The sequence below is a fragment of the Salmo salar genome, unplaced genomic scaffold, assembly GCF_905237065.1.
Source record: "Salmo salar unplaced genomic scaffold, Ssal_v3.1, whole genome shotgun sequence".
Classification (NCBI taxonomy): Eukaryota; Metazoa; Chordata; class Actinopteri; order Salmoniformes; family Salmonidae; genus Salmo; species Salmo salar.
Window position 1 is genome coordinate 62,691 of NW_025549536.1, and position 19,810 is coordinate 82,500.

A 19,810-nucleotide genomic window follows, 5' to 3' on the forward strand; every position below is an offset into this window, starting at 1 on the left:
TATACTAACCCTGAACCAGGGCTCGTACTGGGTCCTGTCGCTGGGTAACTGCTGTCTCCTATACTAACCCTGAACCAGGGCTCGTACTGGATCCTGTCGCTGGGTAACTGCTGTCTCCTATACTAACCCTGAACCAGGGCTCGTACTGGATCCTGTCGCTGGGTAACTGCTGTCTCCTATACTAACCCTGAACCAGGGCTCGTACTGGGTCCTGTCGCTGGGTAACTGCTGTCTCCTATACTAACCCTGAACCAGGGCTCGTACTGGGTCCTGTCGCTGGGTAACTGCTGTCTCCTATACTAACCCTGAACCAGGGCTCGTCCTGGATCCTGTCGCTGGGTAACTGCTGTCTCCTATACTAACCCTGAACCAGGGCTCGTACTGGGTCCTGTCGCTGGGTAACTGCTGTCTCTATACTAACCCTGAACCAGGGCTCGTACTGGGTCCTGTCGCTGGGTAACTGCTGTCTCCTATACTAACCCTGAACCAGGGCTCGTACTGGGTCCTGTCGCTGGGTAACTGCTGTCTCTATACTAACCCTGAACCAGGGCTCGTACTGGATCCTGTCGCTGGGTAACTGCTGTCTCCTATACTAACCCCTGAACCAGGGCTCGTCCTGGATCCTGTCGCTGGGTAACTGCTGTCTCCTATACTAACCCTGAACCAGGGCTCGTACTGGGTCCTGTCGCTGGGTAACTGCTGTCTCTATACTAACCCTGAACCAGGGCTCGTACTGGGTCCTGTCGCTGGGTAACTGCTGTCTCCTATACTAACCCTGAACCAGGGCTCGTACTGGGTCCTGTCGCTGGGTAACTGCTGTCTCTATACTAACCCTGAACCAGGGCTCGTACTGGGTCCTGTCGCTGGGTAACTGCTGTCTCCTATACTAACCCTGAACCAGGGCTCGTACTGGGTCCTGTCGCTGGGTAACTGCTGTCTCTATACTAACCCTGAACCAGGGCTCGTACTGGGTCCTGTCGCTGGGTAACTGCTGTCTCCTATACTAACCCTGAACCAGGGCTCGTACTGGGTCCTGTCGCTGGGTAACTGCTGTCTCTATACTAACCCTGAACCAGGGCTCGTACTGGATCCTGTCGCTGGGTAACTGCTGTCTCCTATACTAACCCTGAACCAGGGCTCGTCCTGGATCCTGTCGCTGGGTAACTGCTGTCTCCTATACTAACCCTGAACCAGGGCTCGTACTGGGTCCTGTCGCTGGGTAACTGCTGTCTCTATACTAACCCTGAACCAGGGCTCGTACTGGGTCCTGTCGCTGGGTAACTGCTGTCTCCTATACTAACCCTGAACCAGGGCTCGTACTGGGTCCTGTCGCTGGGTAACTGCTGTCTCTATACTAACCCTGAACCAGGGCTCGTACTGGATCCTGTCGCTGGGTAACTGCTGTCTCCTATACTAACCCTGAACCAGGGCTCGTCCTGGATCCTGTCGCTGGGTAACTGCTGTCTCCTATACTAACCCTGAACCAGGGCTCGTACTGGGTCCTGTCGCTGGGTAACTGCTGTCTCTATACTAACCCTGAACCAGGGCTCGTACTGGGTCCTGTCGCTGGGTAACTGCTGTCTCCTATACTAACCCTGAACCAGGGCTCGTACTGGGTCCTGTCGCTGGGTAACTGCTGTCTCTATACTAACCCTGAACCAGGGCTCGTACTGGGTCCTGTCGCTGGGTAACTGCTGTCTCCTATACTAACCCTGAACCAGGGCTCGTACTGGGTCCTGTCGCTGGGTAACTGCTGTCTCTATACTAACCCTGAACCAGGGCTCGTACTGGGTCCTGTCGCTGGGTAACTGCTGTCTGAGCTGAAGACTCATATCTGTCCATCTGTCCTGAGCTCCATCATTAACCCCCAACCTGAAGACTCATATCTGTCCTGAGCTCCATCATTAACCCCCAACCTGAAGACTCATATCTGTCCTGAGCTCCATCATTAACCCCCAACCTGAAGACTCATATCTGTCCTGAGCTCCATCATTAACCCCCAACCTGAAGACTCATATCTGTCCTGAGCTCCATCATTAACCCCCAACCTGAAGACTCATATCTGTCCTGAGCTCCATCATTAACCCCCAACCTGAAGACTCATATCTGTCCTGAGCTCCATCATTAACCCCCAACCTGAAGTCTCATATCTGTCCTGAGCTCCATCATTAACCCCCAACCTGAAGACTCATATCTGTCCTGAGCTCCATCATTAACCCCCAACCTGAAGACTCATATCTGTCCTGAGCTCCATCATTAACCCCCAACCTGAAGACTCATATCTGTCCTGAGCTCCATCATTAACCCCCAACCTGAAGACTCATATCTGTCCATCTGTCCTGAGCTCCATCATTAACCCCCAACCTGAAGACTCATATCTGTCCTGAGCTCCATCATTAACCCCCAACCTGAAGACTCATATCTGTCCTGAGCTCCATCATTAACCCCCAACCTGAAGACTCATATCTGTCCTGAGCTCCATCATTAACCCCCAACCTGAAGTCTCATATCTGTCCATCTGTCCTGTCGTCCCTCTGTCCCCTCTCTGGTTCGTTCCAGGTACATGTACTGGACGGACTGGGGCGAGGTTCCTAAGATCGAGCGGGCCGACCTGGACGGGACCGAGAGGCTAGTGATGGTCAACACCTCCCTGGGCTGGCCCAACGGACTGGCGCTGGACTACGCCGACCGGATGATCTATTGGGGCGATGCCAAGACGGACAAGATAGAGGTATTTCACGCTGTCTATTTCCCTACCGGATGGATGGATGGATGGATGGCTGAATGGAGGGAGGGATGAATGGATGGATGAATGGATTGATGGATGGATGGAGGGAGGGAGGGAGGGAGGGAGGGGTGGGTGGGTGGGAGGGAGGGAGGGAGGGATGGATGAGTGGATGAATGAATGGATGGATGAATGGATGGATGGATGGATGAATGGCTGGATGGCTGAATGGAGGGATGGATGGATGAGTGGATGGATGGATGGATGGATGATGGATGGAGGGAGGGAGGGAGGGATGAATGGATGGATGAATGAGTGGATGGATGGATGAATGAGTGGATGAATGAATGGATGGATGGATGAATGGCTGGATGGCTGAATGGAGGGATGGATGGATGAGTGGATGAATGAATGGATGGATGGATGGATGGATGAATGAGTGGATGGATGGATGGATGATGGATGGAGGGAGGGAGGGAGGGAGGGATGAATGGATGGATGGATGGATGGATGAATGAGTGGATGGATGGATGGATGGATGAATGAGTGGATGGATGGATGGCTGGATGGATGAATGGATGGATGGATGGATGGATGGATGAATGGATGGCTGGATGGATGAATGGATGAGTGGATGGATGGATGAATGGATGAGTGGATGGATGAGTGGATGGATGGATGGATGGATGAATGGATGGATGGATGGATGGATGAATGGATGAGTGGATGGATGAGTGGATGGATGAGTGGATGGATGGATGGATGAGTGTTTTCAGAACGTCTTCATGTGGGTCACGTTCAGCCCTCCGCTGGGTTGGCATGTTCCATCAGCTGGTGTGTTGTGGGGGGGGCTGTGTGGAGGGGTGGGTAGCTAGCCATGTGTCTGTGGGGGGTAGCCGTGTGTCTGCGGGGGCTGTAGTGGAGGGATGGGTAGCTAGCCGTGTGTCTGCAGGGGGGTAGCCGTGTGTCTGCGGGGGGAGGGGGGGGCTGTAGTGGAGGGGTGGGTAGCTAGCCGTGTGGAGGGGTGGGTAGCTAGCCGTGTGTCTGCAGGGGGGAGGGGTAGCCGTGTCTCTGCGGGGGGAGGGGGGTAGCCGTGTGTCTGCGGGGGGAGGGGGGGGTAGCCGTGTGTCTGAAGGGGGGAGTTTGCCGTGTGTCTGCGGGGGGAGGGGTGGGTAGCTAGCCGTGTGTCTGCAGGGGGGAGGGGTAGCCGTGTGTCTGCGGGGGGAGGGGGGGCTGTAGTGGAGGGGTGGGTAGCTAGCCGTGTGTCTGCAGGGGGGAGGGGTGGGTAGCTAGCTGTGGGTCTGCGGGGGGAGGGGGGGGCTGTAGTGGAGGGGTGGGTAGCTAGCCGTGTGTCTGCAGGGGGGGAGGGGTGGGTAGCTAGCTGTGTGTCTGCGGGGGGGCTGCTCCAGGGACCCTGTTCGGCTGCACACCGTGTGGAGCGACCGCTCTCTCTACCACTATGAACAGCCTGACACACACACACGTCCTCTAGCAGCATCACAGGCACTCTACCACTATGAACAGCCTCACACACACACACACGTCCCCCAGCAGCGTCACAGGACCATTATCTCCTTCCAGAAGGGAAGTCATACGACCAGGGAGTTATTACCCCATCGATGGACACGTTTGAAGGGCATCGGAATGGTTCTGGCTCAACATAATCTCCGGTGGACAGATTCTGAATCTCTGTTTGCTGTGGCGCCGTAGATTCTCCTTAGAAGCTGCTACCAAGTTGGTAACATAGAAACGTTGCTGTGGCGCCGTAGATTCTCCTTAATCAGTACATCAGCCCAGAGCCCAGAGCAGCAGTGAGGTCCTCCTATGAGGACTAGTCTACACCATGACCCAGCTGGATCAGTACCTCAGCCCAGAGCCCGGAGCAGCAGTGAGGTCCTCCTATGAGGACTAGTCTACACCATGACCCAGCTGGATCAGTACCTCATCAGCCCAGAGCCCAGAGCAGCAGTGAGGTCCTCCTATGAGGACTAGTCTACACCATGACCCAGCTGGATCAGTACCTCAGCCCAGAGCAGCAGTGAGGTCCTCCTATGAGGACTAGTCTACATCATGGCCCAGCTGGATCAGTACCTCATCAGCCCAGAGCCCAGAGCAGCAGTGAGATCCTCCTATGAGGACTAGTCTACACCATGACCCAGCTGGATCAGTACCTCAGCCCAGAGCAGCAGTGAGGTCCTCCTATGAGGACTAGTCTCCACCATGACCCAGCTGTGATCAGTACCTCAGCCCAGAGCAGCAGTGAGATCCTCCTATGAGGACTAGTCTCCACCATGACCCAGCTGTGATCAGTACCTCAGCCCAGAGCAGCAGTGAGATCCTCCTATGAGGACTAGTCTCCACCATGACCCAGCTGGATCAGTACCTCATCAGCCCAGAGCAGCAGTGAGGTCCTCCTATGAGGACTAGTCTCCACCATGACCCAGCTGGATCAGTACCTCAGCCCAGAGCCCAGAGCAGCAGTGAGGTCCTCCTATGAGGACTAGTCTCCACCATGACCCAGCTGTGATCAGTACCTCAGCCCAGAGCAGCAGTGAGGTCCTCCTATGAGGACTAGTCTCCACCATGACCCAGCTGTGATCAGTACCTCAGCCCAGAGCAGCAGTGAGGTCCTCCTATGAGGACTAGTCTACACCATGACCCAGCTGTGATCAGTACCTCAGCCCAGAGCAGCAGTGAGGTCCTCCTATGAGGACTAGTCTCCACCATGACCCAGCTGTAATCAGTACCTCAGCCCAGAGCAGCAGTGAGGTCCTCCTATGAGGACTAGTCTACACCATGACCCAGCTGGATCAGTACCTCATCAGCCCAGAGCCCAGAGCAGCAGTGAGGTCCTCCTATGAGGACTAGTCTACACCATGACCCAGCTGGATCAGTACCTCATCAGCCCAGAGCCCAGAGCAGCAGTGAGGTCCTCCTATGAGGACTAGTCTACACCATGACCCAGCTGGATCAGTACCTCATCAGCCCAGAGCCCAGAGCAGCAGTGAGGTCCTCCTATGAGGACTAGTCTACACCATGACCCAGCTGGATCAGTACCTCATCAGCCCAGAGCCCAGAGCAGCAGTGAGGTCCTCCTATGAGGACTAGTCTCCACCATGACCCAGCTGGATCAGTACCTCATCAGCCCAGAGCCCAGAGCAGCAGTGAGGTCCTCCTATGAGGACTAGTCTACACCATGACCCAGCTGGATCAGTACCTCATCAGCCCAGAGCCCAGAGCAGCAGTGAGGTCCTCCTATGAGGACTAGTCTACACCATGACCCAGCTGGATCAGTACCTCATCAGCCCAGAGCAGCAGTGAGGTCCTCCTATGAGGACTAGTCTCCACCATGACCCAGCTGGATCAGTACCTCAGCCCAGAGCAGCAGTGAGGTCCTCCTATGAGGACTAGTCTACACCATGACCCAGCTGGATCAGTACCTCAGCCCAGAGCAGCAGTGAGGTCCTCCTATGAGGACTAGTCTCCACCATGACCCAGCTGGATCAGTACCTCAGCCCAGAGCAGCAGTGAGGTCCTCCTATGAGGACTAGTCTACACCATGACCCAGCTGTAATCCCCCCCTGGTACCACGTTTTAAAGTTTGGGGTACCTCCAGAAACCCGATCGTAAAATTCCTTGACTTTTCGTGGTGCTGACAGTTGAGCCACTGTGGGAAGTTAGAGTCTTTCGCGCCATGTGGTGATGGGTACAGATGTAATGCAGGGAGGGGAGTGGGGGTCGATGTGAGTCCTACCCAATTTCCCTCCATGGGGTCTCGAACTTCCATATGGAAATGACTAGTCTCAAAGCAACCCTTTGTTCTCTACAGTTGGCATCCTCACACAGCATATTATCATGGTGCGATATGTTCCAATACATAAGCTTAGGGTTTGTTGCTTTTAATCTGAACCCAATTGCCCCCCCCCCCCGTAGCTCAGTGGGGCAGTGTGGGAAAGACTGGGTGAGGGGTGGGGGGCCCTACCAGAGAGAGGGGGCCCTACCAGAGAGTTTGGTAGGGTCTGCTGGGTTGGTTGGTGGTGGTAGCCTGGGTTCTGGGTTCTGCTGGGTTGGTTGGTGGTGGTAGCCTGGGTTCTGCTGGGTTGGTTGGTGGTGGTAGCCTGGGTTCTGGGTTGGTTGGGTGGTGGTAGCCTGGGCTCTGGGTTCTGCTGGGTTGGTTGGTGGGTTATAGCCTGGGCTCTGGGTTCTGCTGGGTTGGTTGGTGGGATATAGCCTGGGTTCTGGGTTCTGCTGGGTTGGTTGGTGGGTTATAGCCTGGGCTCTGGGTTCTGCTGGGTTGGTTGGTTGGTGGTGGTAGCCTGGGTTCTGCTGGGTTCTGCTGGGTTGGTTGGTGGTGGTAGCCTGGGTTCTGCTGGGTTGGTTGGTGGTGGTAGCCTGGGTTCTGGGTTCTGCTGGGTTGGTTGGTGGGTTATAGCTTGGGTTCTGGGTCTCCTCCAAAACGATGTTTTGATCTAGAACAAGATTTTTGCGGGCCAGAGCCACATCTGGTTTCCGATTTTGCTGCTTCCACTCCAGCTGCGGTTCCCCCCCTCTTTTTAGAATCGCCCCAGAATGTGAAACACACAACCCACCGTGGACACGCGCACACACACGTTTGTTTTACTATCCTTGTGGGGACCAATTTGATTCCCATTTTGAAAAATCACCGTCCCACCTCACTGAGAAAGGAGACTTGATTGGACAACACATCAGGAAACACCAATTAGAAAGCGTTCCACCAGGGAAACGCTGGCCCACGTCGACTCCGATGCTTCCCACGGTTGTCAAGTTGGCCCGTAGTGGATCTCTACTCCCGAACAAGCTCGTTCCATCTCATCCCACAGGTGATCCATTTGGGTTGAGATCAGGTGACTGGGCAGGTCACTGGCAGGTACGCTGAATTCACTGGCATGTTGGTGAAACCGTTCCTGGGGACAATCCAAGCCTTGTGGCATTATCCTGCTGGGGGGGGAAGTATTCATTCCATTTTTTACATTTTAGTCATTTAGCCTGTTAGGGCTAGGGGGCATTATTGACACGGCTGGATAAAAACGTACCCGATTTAATCTGGTTACTACTCCTGCCCAGTAACTAGAATATGCATATAATTATTGGCTTTGGATAGAAAACACCCTAAAGTTTCTAAAACTGTTTGAATGGTGTCTGTGAGTATAACAGAACTCCTATGGCAGGCCAAAACCTGAGAAGATTCTGTACAGGAAGTACCCTGTCTGACCATTTCTTGAACTTCTTTGCCATCTCTATCCATTACAAAGGATCTCTGCTATAACGTGACACTTCCTACGGCTCACATGGGCTCTCAGAAGGCGGCAAAAAGCTGAATCGTGGCTTTGCAGGCTCTGGCTGAAACAAAGTAGCGCGTTTGGGTAGTGGCTGGTTACAGTACTGTGAGACTCAGGCGCGTGCCCGCGTCGACCGAACAATACTAGCGTTAAACATGATAAGGACTCCCTCACTGAACAATACTAGTGTTAAACATGATAAGGACTCACTGAACAATACTAGTGTTAAACATGATAAGGACTCACTCACTGAACAATACTAGTGTTAAACATGATAAGGACTCCCTCACTGAGCAATACTAGTGTTAAACATGATAAGGACTCACTGTGAACAATACTAGTGTTAAACATGATAAGGACTCCCTCACTGAGCAATACTAGTGTTAAACATGATAAGGACTCACTCACTGAACAATACTAGTGTTAAACATGATAAGGACTCCCTCACTGAGCAATACTAGTGTTAAACATGATAAGGACTCACTGAGCAATACTAGTGTTAAACATGATAAGGACTCCCTGAACAATACTAGTGTTAAACATGATAAGGACTCCCTCACTGAGCAATACTAGTGTTAAACATGATAAGGACTCCCTCACTGAACAATACTAGTGTTAAACATGATAAGGACTCACTCACTGAACAATACTAGTGTTAAACATGATAAGGACTCCCTCACTGTGAACAATACTAGTGTTAAACATGATAAGGACTCCCTCACTGTGAACAATACTGGTGTTAAACATGATAAGGACTCCCTCACTGAGCAATACTAGTGTTAAACATGATAAGGACTCACTCACTGAACAATACTAGTGTTAAACATGATAAGGACTCCCTCACTGAACAATACTAGTGTTAATAAACATGATAAGGACTCACTCACTGAACAATACTAGTGTTAAACATGATAAGGACTCCCTCACTGAGCAATACTAGTGTTAAACATGATAAGGACTCCCTCACTGAACAATACTAGTGTTAAACATGATAAGGACTCACTCACTGAACAATACTAGTGTTAAACATGATAAGGACTCACTGAACAATACTAGTGTTAAACATGATAAGGACTCCCTCACTGAACAATACTAGTGTTAAACATGATAAGGACTCACTGTGAACAATACTAGTGTTAAACATGATAAGGACTCACTGAACAATACTAGTGTTAAACATGATAAGGACTCCCTCACTGAGCAATATGGCTGCATGCTGATGGACCCTTGTCAGAAGTGCTGCACTATGAAGGGAAATGGTGTCATTTGGGATGCTGCCTCACCGGGGCTGTATTTCTGAGGTCTGGACTTCTGTTCCTCCAGTCTGTCTGTCTGCATGAGGTCTGGACTTTCTGTCTGTCTGTCTGTCTGTCTGTCTGTCTGTCTGTCTGTCTGTCTGTCTGTCTGTCTGTCTGTCTGTCTGTCTGTCTGTCTGTCTGTCTGAGACTCCACCTTCTGTTCCCCAGGGGGGTCTCTTCGGCTGGGGTCTGGGGGGTCTCTTCGGCTGGGGGTCTGGGGGGGTCTCTTCGGCTGGGGGTCTGGGGGGTCTCTTCGGCCGGAGGCCTGGGGGGTCTCTTCGGTCGGGGCCTGGGGGGGTCTCTTCGGTCGGGGCCTGGGGGGTCTCTTCGGTCGGGGGCCTGGGGGGTCTCTTCGGTCGGGGGCCTGGGGGGGTCTCTTCGGTCGGGGGCCTGGGGGGTCTCTTCGGCCGGAGGCCTGGGGGGGTCTCTTCGGTCGGGGGCCTGGGGGGGTCTCTTCGGTCGGGGGCCTGGGGGGGTCTCTTCGGTCGGGGGCCTGGGGGGTCTCTGAGCTCCTACCTGAACTTATTGGCTTGGTCTTCAAGGTGTTCACTGGGTTTATCCTCTGATTCTCTCTCTCTCCCCTTCTCTCTCTCTCTCTCTCCCCTCTCTCTCTCTCTCTCTCTCCTCTTCTCTCTGTCTCTCTCTCGTCTTCTCTCTCTCTCTCTCTCTCTCTCTCCTCTCTCTCTCTCTCTCTCTCTCTCCCCTCTCTCTCTCTGTCTCTCTCTCTCTCTCTCTCTCTCTCTCTCTCTCTCTCTCTCTCTCTCTCTCTCTCTTTCTCTTTCTCTTTCTCTTTCTCTCTCTTTCTCTCTTTCTCTCTCTCTCTCTTTCTCTTTCTCTTTCTCTCTCTTTCTCTCTCTCTCTCTCTCTTTCTCTTTCTCTTTCTCTTCTCTCTCTCCTCTTCTCTGTCTCTCTCTCCCCTTCTCTCCCCCTCTCTCCCCTTCTCTCCCCCAGGTGATGTGTATGGACGGTTCAGGCAGGAGGATCCTGGTAGAAGATATGCTTCCTCACATCTTTGGCTTCACTCTGCTGGGCGACTACGTCTATTGGACCGACTGGCAGAGACGCAGCATCGAGAGGGTTCACAAACACACGACAGAGAGAGAGTTCATCATAGACCAGCTACCGGACCTGATGGGGCTCAAAGCTACATATGTACACAAGACCTTCGGTAGGTGTAACAGCCTGAACCCTGAACCTGACCCCTGACCTCTGAACCCTGACCCCCTGAACCCTGACCTGATGGGGCTCAAAGCTACATATGTACACAAGACCTTTGGTAGGTAACACAGCCTGACCCCTGAACCCTGACCTCACGGGACTCAATGCTACATATGTACACAAGACCTTTGGTAGGTAACGCAGCCTGACCCCTGACCCCTGAACCCTGACCTCTGAACCCGGACCTCACGGGGCTCAAAGCTACATATGTACACAAGACCTTTGGTAGGTAACACAGCCTGACCCCTGACCTCTGAACCCTGACCTCTGAACCCTGACCTCACGGGGTTCAAAGCTACATATGTACACAAGACCTTCGGTAGGTGTAACAGCCTGAACCCTGACCTCTGAACCCTGACCTCACGGGGTTCAAAGCTACATATGTACACAAGACCTTCGGTAGGTGTAACAGCCTGAACCCTGAACCCTGACCCTCTGAACCCTGACCTCACGGTGCTCAGCGCTACCTAAACTCCACTCTATGTATTTGGACAGTGAAGCTACAGTTTTACGTCGGGCTCTCTACTCCACCATTTTGTTTCATACATATCTGTTTTATCGTTTGGAGATGAAGGCACTACGTCCACACACACACACACACACACACACACACACACGGGAAGACGTCATAACTGTAAAGACAGATTAACCTGTCTGGGAAATACTGCCCCCTATTCCCCAACAGGTTAAGAACATTTCCCTACGAGTCCTAAATGGCACCCTATCCCCTAACAGGTTAATTATTAGTAGTTAAACGTCAGGTTTCTGGTCCATATTGATAGCAGACAGTAACTACGTCCAGCTGGTCCCATATTGATAGCAGACAGTAACTACGTCCAGCTGGTCCCATATTGATAGCAGACAGTAACTACGTCCAGCTGGTCCCATATTGATAGCAGACAGTAACTACGTCCAGCTGGTCCCATATTGATAGCAGACAGTAACTACGTCCAGCTGGTCCCATATTGATAGCAGACAGTAACTACGTCCAGCTGGTCCCATTTTGATAGCAGACAGTAACTACGTCCAGCTGGTCACTTTACAAACTTGATGGATGCATTTGCTGTTAGTTTTGGTCGTCGGGCAGACTGTCACGCCTGCTCCCCTCATCTCTGCTGCTCCTCTCATCTCATCTCTGCTGCTCCTCTCATCTCATCTCTGCTGCTCCTCTCATCTCATCTCTGCTGCTCCCCTCATCTCATCTCTGCTGCTCCCCTCATCTCATCTCTGCTGCTCCCCTCATCTCATCTCTGCTGCTCCCCTCATCTCATCTCTGCTGCTCCCCTCATCTCATCTCTGCTGCTCCCCTCATCTCATCTCTGCTGCTCCCCTCATCTCTGCTGCTCCCCTCATTTCTGCTGCTCCTCTCATCTCATCTCTGCTGCTCCCCTCATCTCATCTCTGCTGCTCCCCTCATCTCTGCTGCTCCCCTCATCTCTGCTGCTCCCCTCATCTCTGCTGCTCCCCTCATTTCTGCTGCTCCTCTCATCTCATCTCTGCTGCTCCCCTCATCTCATCTCTGCTGCTCCCCTCATCTCATCTCTGCTGCTCCCCTCATCTCTGCTGCTCCCCTCATCTCATCTCTGCTGCTCCTGAGATGGTGATTATCTTCTCAGGGCTACGTGGGACGCTACCAGCCAGTGAAATATCAGGGCGGCAAATTCAAAACAACAAAATGTCATAATTCAACTTTCTCAAACATACGACTATTTTACACCATTTTAAAGATACACGTCTCCTTGATGTAACCACATTGTCCGATTTCAAAAAGGCTTTACAGTGAAAGCAAAACATTAGATTATGTTAGGAGAGTACATAGACACAAATAATCACACAGCCATTTTCCAAGCGAGGACATGTGTCAATAAAACCCAAAACACAGCTAAATGAAGCACTAACCTTTGACGATCTTCATCAGATGACACTCCTAGGACATTATGTTACACAATACATGTATGTTTTGTTCGATAAAGTTAATATTTATATCCAGAAACAGCATTTTACATTGGCGCGTGATGTTCAGAAAATGTATTCCCACCAAAACCTCCGGTGAATGTGCACATCAATTTACAAAAATACTCATCATAAACGTTGACAAAATATATAACAATTATTTAAAGAATTATAGATATACTACTCCTGGATGCAACCGCTGTGTCAGATTTTAAAATAGCTTTACGGAGAAAGCATATTTTTCAATATTCTGAGTACAGAGCTCAGCCATCACAGCGACCTATACAGACACCCGCCAAGTTCGGCGCAACCTAAACTCAGAATTAGTATTACAAATATTCTCTTACCTTTGCTGATCTTCGTCAGAATGCACTCCCAGGACTGCTACTTCCACAAGAAATGTTGTTTTTGTTCGAAATAATCTAATAATTTATGTCCAAATACCTCCGTTTTGTTCGTGCCTTCAGAGCACTATCAAAAGGCATAACGCGCGAGCACGGAACCAGAGACGAAAAGTCTAAATGTTCCATTACCGTTCTTAGAAGCATGTCAAACGCTGTTTAAAATCAATCTTTATGGTATTTTTAACGTAAAATTGCGATAATATTCCAACCCGGACAATAGCGTATTCATTTAAGAAGAAAAAGAAGGAACGGCGCGCTCTCGGGACCGCGCATATCCAATCCCTTTTGTCGCCAGGCAGTCCACTCAGTGACTGAGCTCCTATTCTCTGCCCAGTGACAGGAGAATGCTGATAGAACTTTCTGAAGGCTGTTGACAGCCAATGGAAGCCTTAGGAAGTGCAACGTGACCCCACAGAAACTGTAGTTTCGATAGAGAATCAAAAGAAGAACTACAATTCTGACTTTCCACTTCCTGGTTGGATTTTTCTCAGGTTTTTGCCTGCCATATGAGTTCTGTTATACTCACAGACACCATTCAAACAGTTTTAGAAACGTCAGAGTGTTTTCTATCCAAATCTACTAATAATATGCATATTCTAGTAGTAACCAGTTTAATTTGGGTACGTTTTTCATTCGGCCGTGAAAACACTGCCCCCTACACCCCAACAAGAATTAACTTTTTATCCTCCCCTTCCCTGCTACTGCCTCCCCCTCTCTCTCTCCTCCTGTTCCCTCCTACTGCCTCCCCTCCTACTGCCTCTCCTCTCTCTCTCCTCCCCTCCCCTCCTACTGCCTCCCCTTCTCTCTCTCCTCCCCTTCTCTCCTCCTCTCTCCCCCTCTCCTCCTGTTCCCTCCTACTTCCTCCCCTTCTCTCTCCTGTCCCCTCCTACTGCCTCCCCTTCTCCTCTCTATCTCTCCTCCTCTCTCCCCCTCTCTCTCCTCCTCTCTTTCTCTCTCCTCCCCTTCCGTCCCCTCCTACTGCCTCTCTCTCTCCTCCTCTCTCCCCCCCCTCCCCAGGTACCAACCTGTGTGCGGAGTCTAATGGTGGGTGCAGCCACCTCTGCCTGTATAAGCCAGTGGGCGTCCAGTGCGCCTGTCCCATTGGGCTGGAGCTGATAGCCGACCTGTCCACCTGCATCGTCCCAGAAGCCTTTCTCCTGTTCTCCCGCCACACAGACATCAGACGCATCTCCTTGGAAACTAACAACAACAACGTGGCCATCCCGCTGACCGGGGTTAAAGAGGCGTCCGCACTCGACTTCGACATCACAGACAACCGCATCTACTGGACAGACATCACATTGAAGGTGAGGAGGTTCTCTCTCTCTCTCTCTCTCTCTCTGTCTCTCTCTCTCTCTCTCTGTCTCTCTCTCTCTCTGTCTCTCTCTCTCTCTGTCTCTCTCTGTCTCTCTCTCTCTCTGTCTCTCTCTCTCTCTGTCTCTCTCTCTCTCTCTGTCTCTCTCTCTCTCTCTGTCTCTCTCTCTCTCTCTCTCTCTCTCTCTCTCTCTGTCTCTCTCTCTCTCTCTCTCTCTCTCTCTCTCTGTTCTCTCTCTCTCTCTCTCTCTCTCTCTCTCTCTCTCTCTGTCTCTCTCTCTCTCTGTCTCTCTCTCTCTCTGTTCTCTCTCTCTCTGTTCTCTCTCTCTCTGTCTCTCTCTCTCTGTCTCTCTCTCTCTCTGTCTCTCTCTCTCTCTGTCTCTCTCTCTCTCTGTCTCTCTCTCTCTCTGCTCTCTCTCTCTCTGTCTCTCTCTCTCTCTGTCTCTCTCTCTCTCTCGCTCTCTCTGTCTCTCTCTGTCTCTCTCTGTCTCTCTCTGTCTCTCTCTCTCTGTCTCTCTCTGTCTCTCTCTGTCTCTAGCTGTCTAGGAGGGGGGAGGAGGGGGGGTGAGGAGATGGAGGAGGGGAGGGGGTGGAGGGGTGAGGAGATGGATGAAATAAATTAACACACACACAGTAAAACACAAATGATAAAGCCCAGGTTACCTTCAGCCCATCAGTTGAGGGTAGCAGGCTGATAAAGCCCAGGTTACCTTCAGCCCATCAGTTGATGTAGCAGGCTGATAAAGCCCAGGTTACCTTCAGCCCATCAGTTGATGGTAGCAGGCTGATAAAGCCTAGGTTACCTTCAGCCCATCAGTTGATGCAGCAGGCTGATAAAGCCCAGGTTACCTTCAGCCCATCAGTTGAGGGTAGCAGGCTGATAAAGCCTAGGTTACCTTCAGCCCATCAGTTGAGGGTAGCAGGCTGATAAAGCCTAGGTTACCTTCAGCCCATCAGTTGATGTAGCAGGCTGATAAAGCCCAGGTTACCTTCAGCCCATCAGTTGAGGGTAGCAGGCTGATAAAGCCCAGGAGGAGTTTTTTGTATGGTCCAACAGATTGTTATGACGTTGTGTCTAATGATTGGTTGAGGGAGGGAGGGGGGAGGAGTTACATAATCAGGTGTAAATTATTAACAAACAGCATTTCTACCGTCCCAGACTCCCTCTCCTCTCCTCTCTGCCTCTCCTCTCTGCCTCTCCTCTCTGCCTCTCCTCTCTGCCTCTCCTCTCTGCCTCTCCTCTCTGCCTCTCCTCTCTGCCTCTCCTCTCCTCTCCTCTCCTTTCTGCCTCTCCTTTCTGCCTCTCCTCTCTGCCTCTCCTCTCTGCCTCTCCTCTCCTCTCTGCCTCTCCTCTCTCCTCTCTGCCTGGCTGCTGTTTAAATGAGCTGTGAGTCTTCACCAGGCTCTGAGGTATAAGAGGTCTTTCTTCGTACCCCCCACCTCCTCCCTCCTCCTCCTCCCTCCTCTCTCCTCCCCCTCCTCCTCCTCCCTCTCCCTCCCCCCACCTCCTCCCTCCTCCTCCTCCCCCCCTCCTCCCCCCCCCCACCTCCTCCCCTCCTCTCTCCTCCCCCCCTCCCACCTCCTCCCCTCCCCCCTCCTCCTCCTCCTCCTCCAGTATAGGAATCATTTGATGTCTGGAGGTTGAGAACATCATATGTCTGTGACTGTTTCTTAGAGATGCTCTGTATCTCTCAGGGTTTGGTGTTGATAGCAGAGTAGTTGTGGATGTGACATATATAATGATTGTTAATGTTATGCCTGTTTTGTCCACTTCATCATTCCTCAAATGAAGCCAATAGTAACCCCTCTTCCTCTCTCTCCTCTCCTCTCCTCTCCTCTCCTCTCCTCTCCTCTCCTCTCCTCTCCTCTCCTCTCCTCTCCTCTCTCTCCTCTCCTCTCCTCTCTGGCTCTTCTCTCTGGCTCTTCTCTCTGGCTCTCCTCTCCTCTCCTCTCCTCTCCTCTCCTCTCCTCTCCTCTCCTCTCCTCTCCTCTCCTCTTCCTATCTCCCCTCTTCCTATCTCCCCTCTTCCTCTCTCCTCCTCTCCTCTCCTCTCCTCTCCTCTCCTCTCCTCTCCTCTCCTCTCCTCCTCTCCTCTCCTCTCCTCTCCTCTCCTCTCCTCTCCTCTCCTCTCCTCTCCTCTCCTCTCCTCTCCTCTCCTCTCCTCTTCCTCTCCTCTCTCCCCTCTTCCTCTCTCCCTCTTCCTCTCTCCCCTCTTCCTCTCTCCCCTCTTCCTCTCTCCCTCTCCTCTCTCTCCTCTCCTCTCCTCTCCTCTCCTCTCCTCTCCTCTCCTCTCCTCTCCTCTCCTCTCCTCTCTCTCTCCTCTCCTCTCCTCTCCTCTCCTCTCTCCTCTCCTCTCTGGCTCTTCTCTCTGGCTCTCCTCTCCTCTTCCTATCTCCCCTCTTCCTCTCTCCTCTCTCCTCTCTTCCTCTCCTCTCCTCTCCTCTCCTCTCCTCTCCTCTCCTCTCCTCCTCTCCTCTCCTCTCCTCTCCTCTCCTCTCCTCTCCTCTCCTCTCCTCTCCTCTTCCTCTCCTCTCTCCCTCTTCCTATCTCCCCTCTTCCTCTCCCCTCTTCCTCTCTCCTCTTCCTCTCTCCTCTCCTCTCCTCTCCTCTCCTCTCCTCTCTGGCTCTTCTCTCTGGCTCTTCTCTCTGGCTTTTCTCTCTGGCTCTCCTCTCCTCTTCCTATCTCCCCTCTTCCTCTCTCCTCTCTTCCTCTCCTCTCCTCCTCTCCTCTCCTCCTCTCCTCTCCTCTCCTCTCCTCTCCTCTCCTCTCCTCTCCTCTCCTCTCCTCTCCTCTCCTCTCCTCTCCTCTCCTCTCCTCTCTCCCCTCTTCCTATCTCCCCTCCTCTCCTCTCTTCCTCTCTCCTCTCTTCCTATCTCCCCTCTTCCTATCTCCCCTCTTCCTCTCTCCTCTCTTCCTCTCTCCTCTCTTCCTCTCCTCTCCTCTCCTCTCCTCTCCTCTCCTCTCCTCTCCTCTCCTCTCCTCTCCTCTCCTCTCCTCTCCTCTCCTCTCCTCTCCTCTCCTCTCCTCTCCTCTTCCTCTCCAGACAATCAGTCGTGCGTTTATGAACGGCAGCGCTCTAGAACACGTGGTGGAGTTTGGCCTGGACTACCCAGAAGGCATGGCGGTGGACTGGCTGGGGAAGAATCTGTACTGGGCGGACACGGGGACCAATCGTATCGAGGTGGCCAAGCTGGATGGACAACACAGACAGGTCCTAGTCTGGAAAGATCTGGACAGCCCTCGAGCCCTGGCACTGGACCCTGCTGAAGGGTAGGTACTGGACCCACCCTGCTGAAGTGTTCAGGCTAACAGGTAGCAAGCAAGCTAATGTAATGGGAATATGAAGACTGGTACAGGCTAACAGCTAGCTAGCAAGCTAATGTAATGACTGGTTCAGGCTAACAGCTAGCTAGCAAGCTAATGTAATGGGAATGTAATGACTGGTTCAGGCTAACAGCTAGCTAGCAAGCTAATGGGAATATGAAGACTGGTACAGGCTAACAGCTAGCTAGCAAGCTAATGTAATGGGAATGTAATGCCTGGTTCAGGCTAACAGCTAGCTAGCAAGCTAATGGGAATATGAAGACTGGTACAGGCTAACAGCTAGCTAGCAAGCTAATGTAATGGGAATGTAATGCCTGGTTCAGGCTAACAGCTAGCTAGCAAGCTAATGGGAATATGAAGACTGGTACAGGCTAACAGCTAGCTAGCAAGCTAATGTAATGGGAATGTAATGACTGGTTCAGGCTAACAGCTAGCTAGCAAGCTAATGGGAATATGAAGACTGGTACAGGCTAACAGCTAGCTAGCAAGCTAATGTAATGGGAATGTAATGACTGGTTCAGGCTAACAGCTAGCTAGCAAGCTAATGTAATAGGAATATGAAGAGACTGGTTCAGGCTAACAGCTAGCTAGCAAGCTAATGTAATGGGAATATGAAGACTGGTTCAGGCTAACAGCTAGCTAGCAAGCTAATGTAATGGGAATATGAAGAGACTAGTTCAGGCTAACAGCTAGCTAGCAAGCTAATGTAATGGGAATATGAAGACTGGTCCAGGCTAACAGCTAGCTAGTAAGCTAATGTAATCGGAATATGAAGAGACTGGTTCAGGCTAACAGCTAGCTAGCAAGCTAATGTAATAGGAATATGAAGAGACTGGTTCAGGCTAACAGCTAGCTAGCAAGCTAATGTAATGGGAATATGAAGACTGGTTCAGGCTAACAGCTAGCTAGCAAGCTAATGTAATGGGAATATGAAGAGACTAGTTCAGGCTAACAGCTAGCTAGCAAGCTAATGTAATGGGAATATGAAGAGACTAGTTCAGGCTAACAGCTAGCTAGCAAGCTAATGTAATGGGAATATGAAGACTGGTTCAGGCTAACAGCTAGCTAGCAAGCTAATGTAATGGGAATATGAAGACTGGTTCAGGCTAACAGCTAGCTAGCAAGCTAATGTAATGGGAATATGAAGACTGGTCCAGGCTAACAGCTAGCTAGTAAGCTAATGTAATCGGAATATGAAGACTGGTTCAGGCTAACAACTAGCTAGCAAGCTAATGTAATGGGAATATGAAGACTGGTTCAGGCTAACAGCTAGCTAGCAAGCTAATGTAATGGGAATATGAAGACTGGTCCAGGCTAACAGCTAGCTAGGAAGCTAATGTAATGGGAATATGAAGACTGGTTCAGGCTAACAGCTAGCTAGCAAGCTAATGTAATGGGAATATGAAGACTGGTTCAGGCTAACAGCTAGCTAGCAAGCTAATGTAATGACTGGTTCAGGCTAACAGCTAGCTAGCAAGCTAATGTAATGACTGGTTCAGGCTAACAGCTAGCTAGTGATGGACAGGTTTCTGTGTACGTGATGAAAGGTCGGAGATACTGCTCCAAACTCCTCGGCCGGACGGCAAATTGTTTGACTAAGACCTCCTCTGCGAAACGTACAAATTTAATTACAGATTTCTCGACTAAATGTTGACTTAATCTGACCCAAGTTTTAGAGCGAAGAAGACTATATGACCTATACGGTTGCTAGGTAATGAGCTAAGATTCATGGGAAGAGTCCTACGCCAAAGGGGGGACCATAGGATGCCCACTCGATAGAGGCTTCGAACCTGGGGGGCAGCGGAGCTCTCTGATTGGATAACGAGTGTTGTGAATGAGATTCAGTCTAATCTGTGTTTTAGTCCCTACAGTAAATGTATCGTTCTAGGTTTATGTACTGGACAGAGATTCAGTCTAATCTGTGTTTTAGTCCCTACAGTAAATGTATCGTTCTAGGTTTATGTACTGGACAGAGATTCAGTCTAATCTGTGTTTTAGTCCCTACAGTAAATGTATCGTTTCTAGGTTTATGTACTGGACAGAGATTCAGTCTAATCTGTGTTTTAGTCCCTACAGTAAATGTATCGTTCTAGGTTTATGTACTGGACAGAGATTCAGTCTAATCTGTGTTTTAGTCCCTACAGTAAATGTATCGTTCTAGGTTTATGTACTGGACAGAGATTCAGTCTAATCTGTGTTTTAGTCCCTACAGTAAATGTATCGTTCTAGGTTTATGTACTGGACAGAGATTCAGTCTAATCTGTGTTTTAGT

General features: G+C 51.1%; 1 protein-coding gene across 1 annotated transcript in view; it reads left to right on the forward strand.

The window, feature by feature from the left end:
* Positions 1-19,810, forward strand: part of LOC106595994 (low-density lipoprotein receptor-related protein 6) — a 98,764-nt gene that overhangs the window by 39,237 nt on the left and 39,717 nt on the right. The window contains 4 exon segments of the mRNA XM_045713399.1: positions 2,560-2,731; positions 10,275-10,491; positions 13,916-14,205; positions 17,258-17,484. Coding sequence (XP_045569355.1) covers positions 2,560-2,731; positions 10,275-10,491; positions 13,916-14,205; positions 17,258-17,484 — 906 coding nt within the window.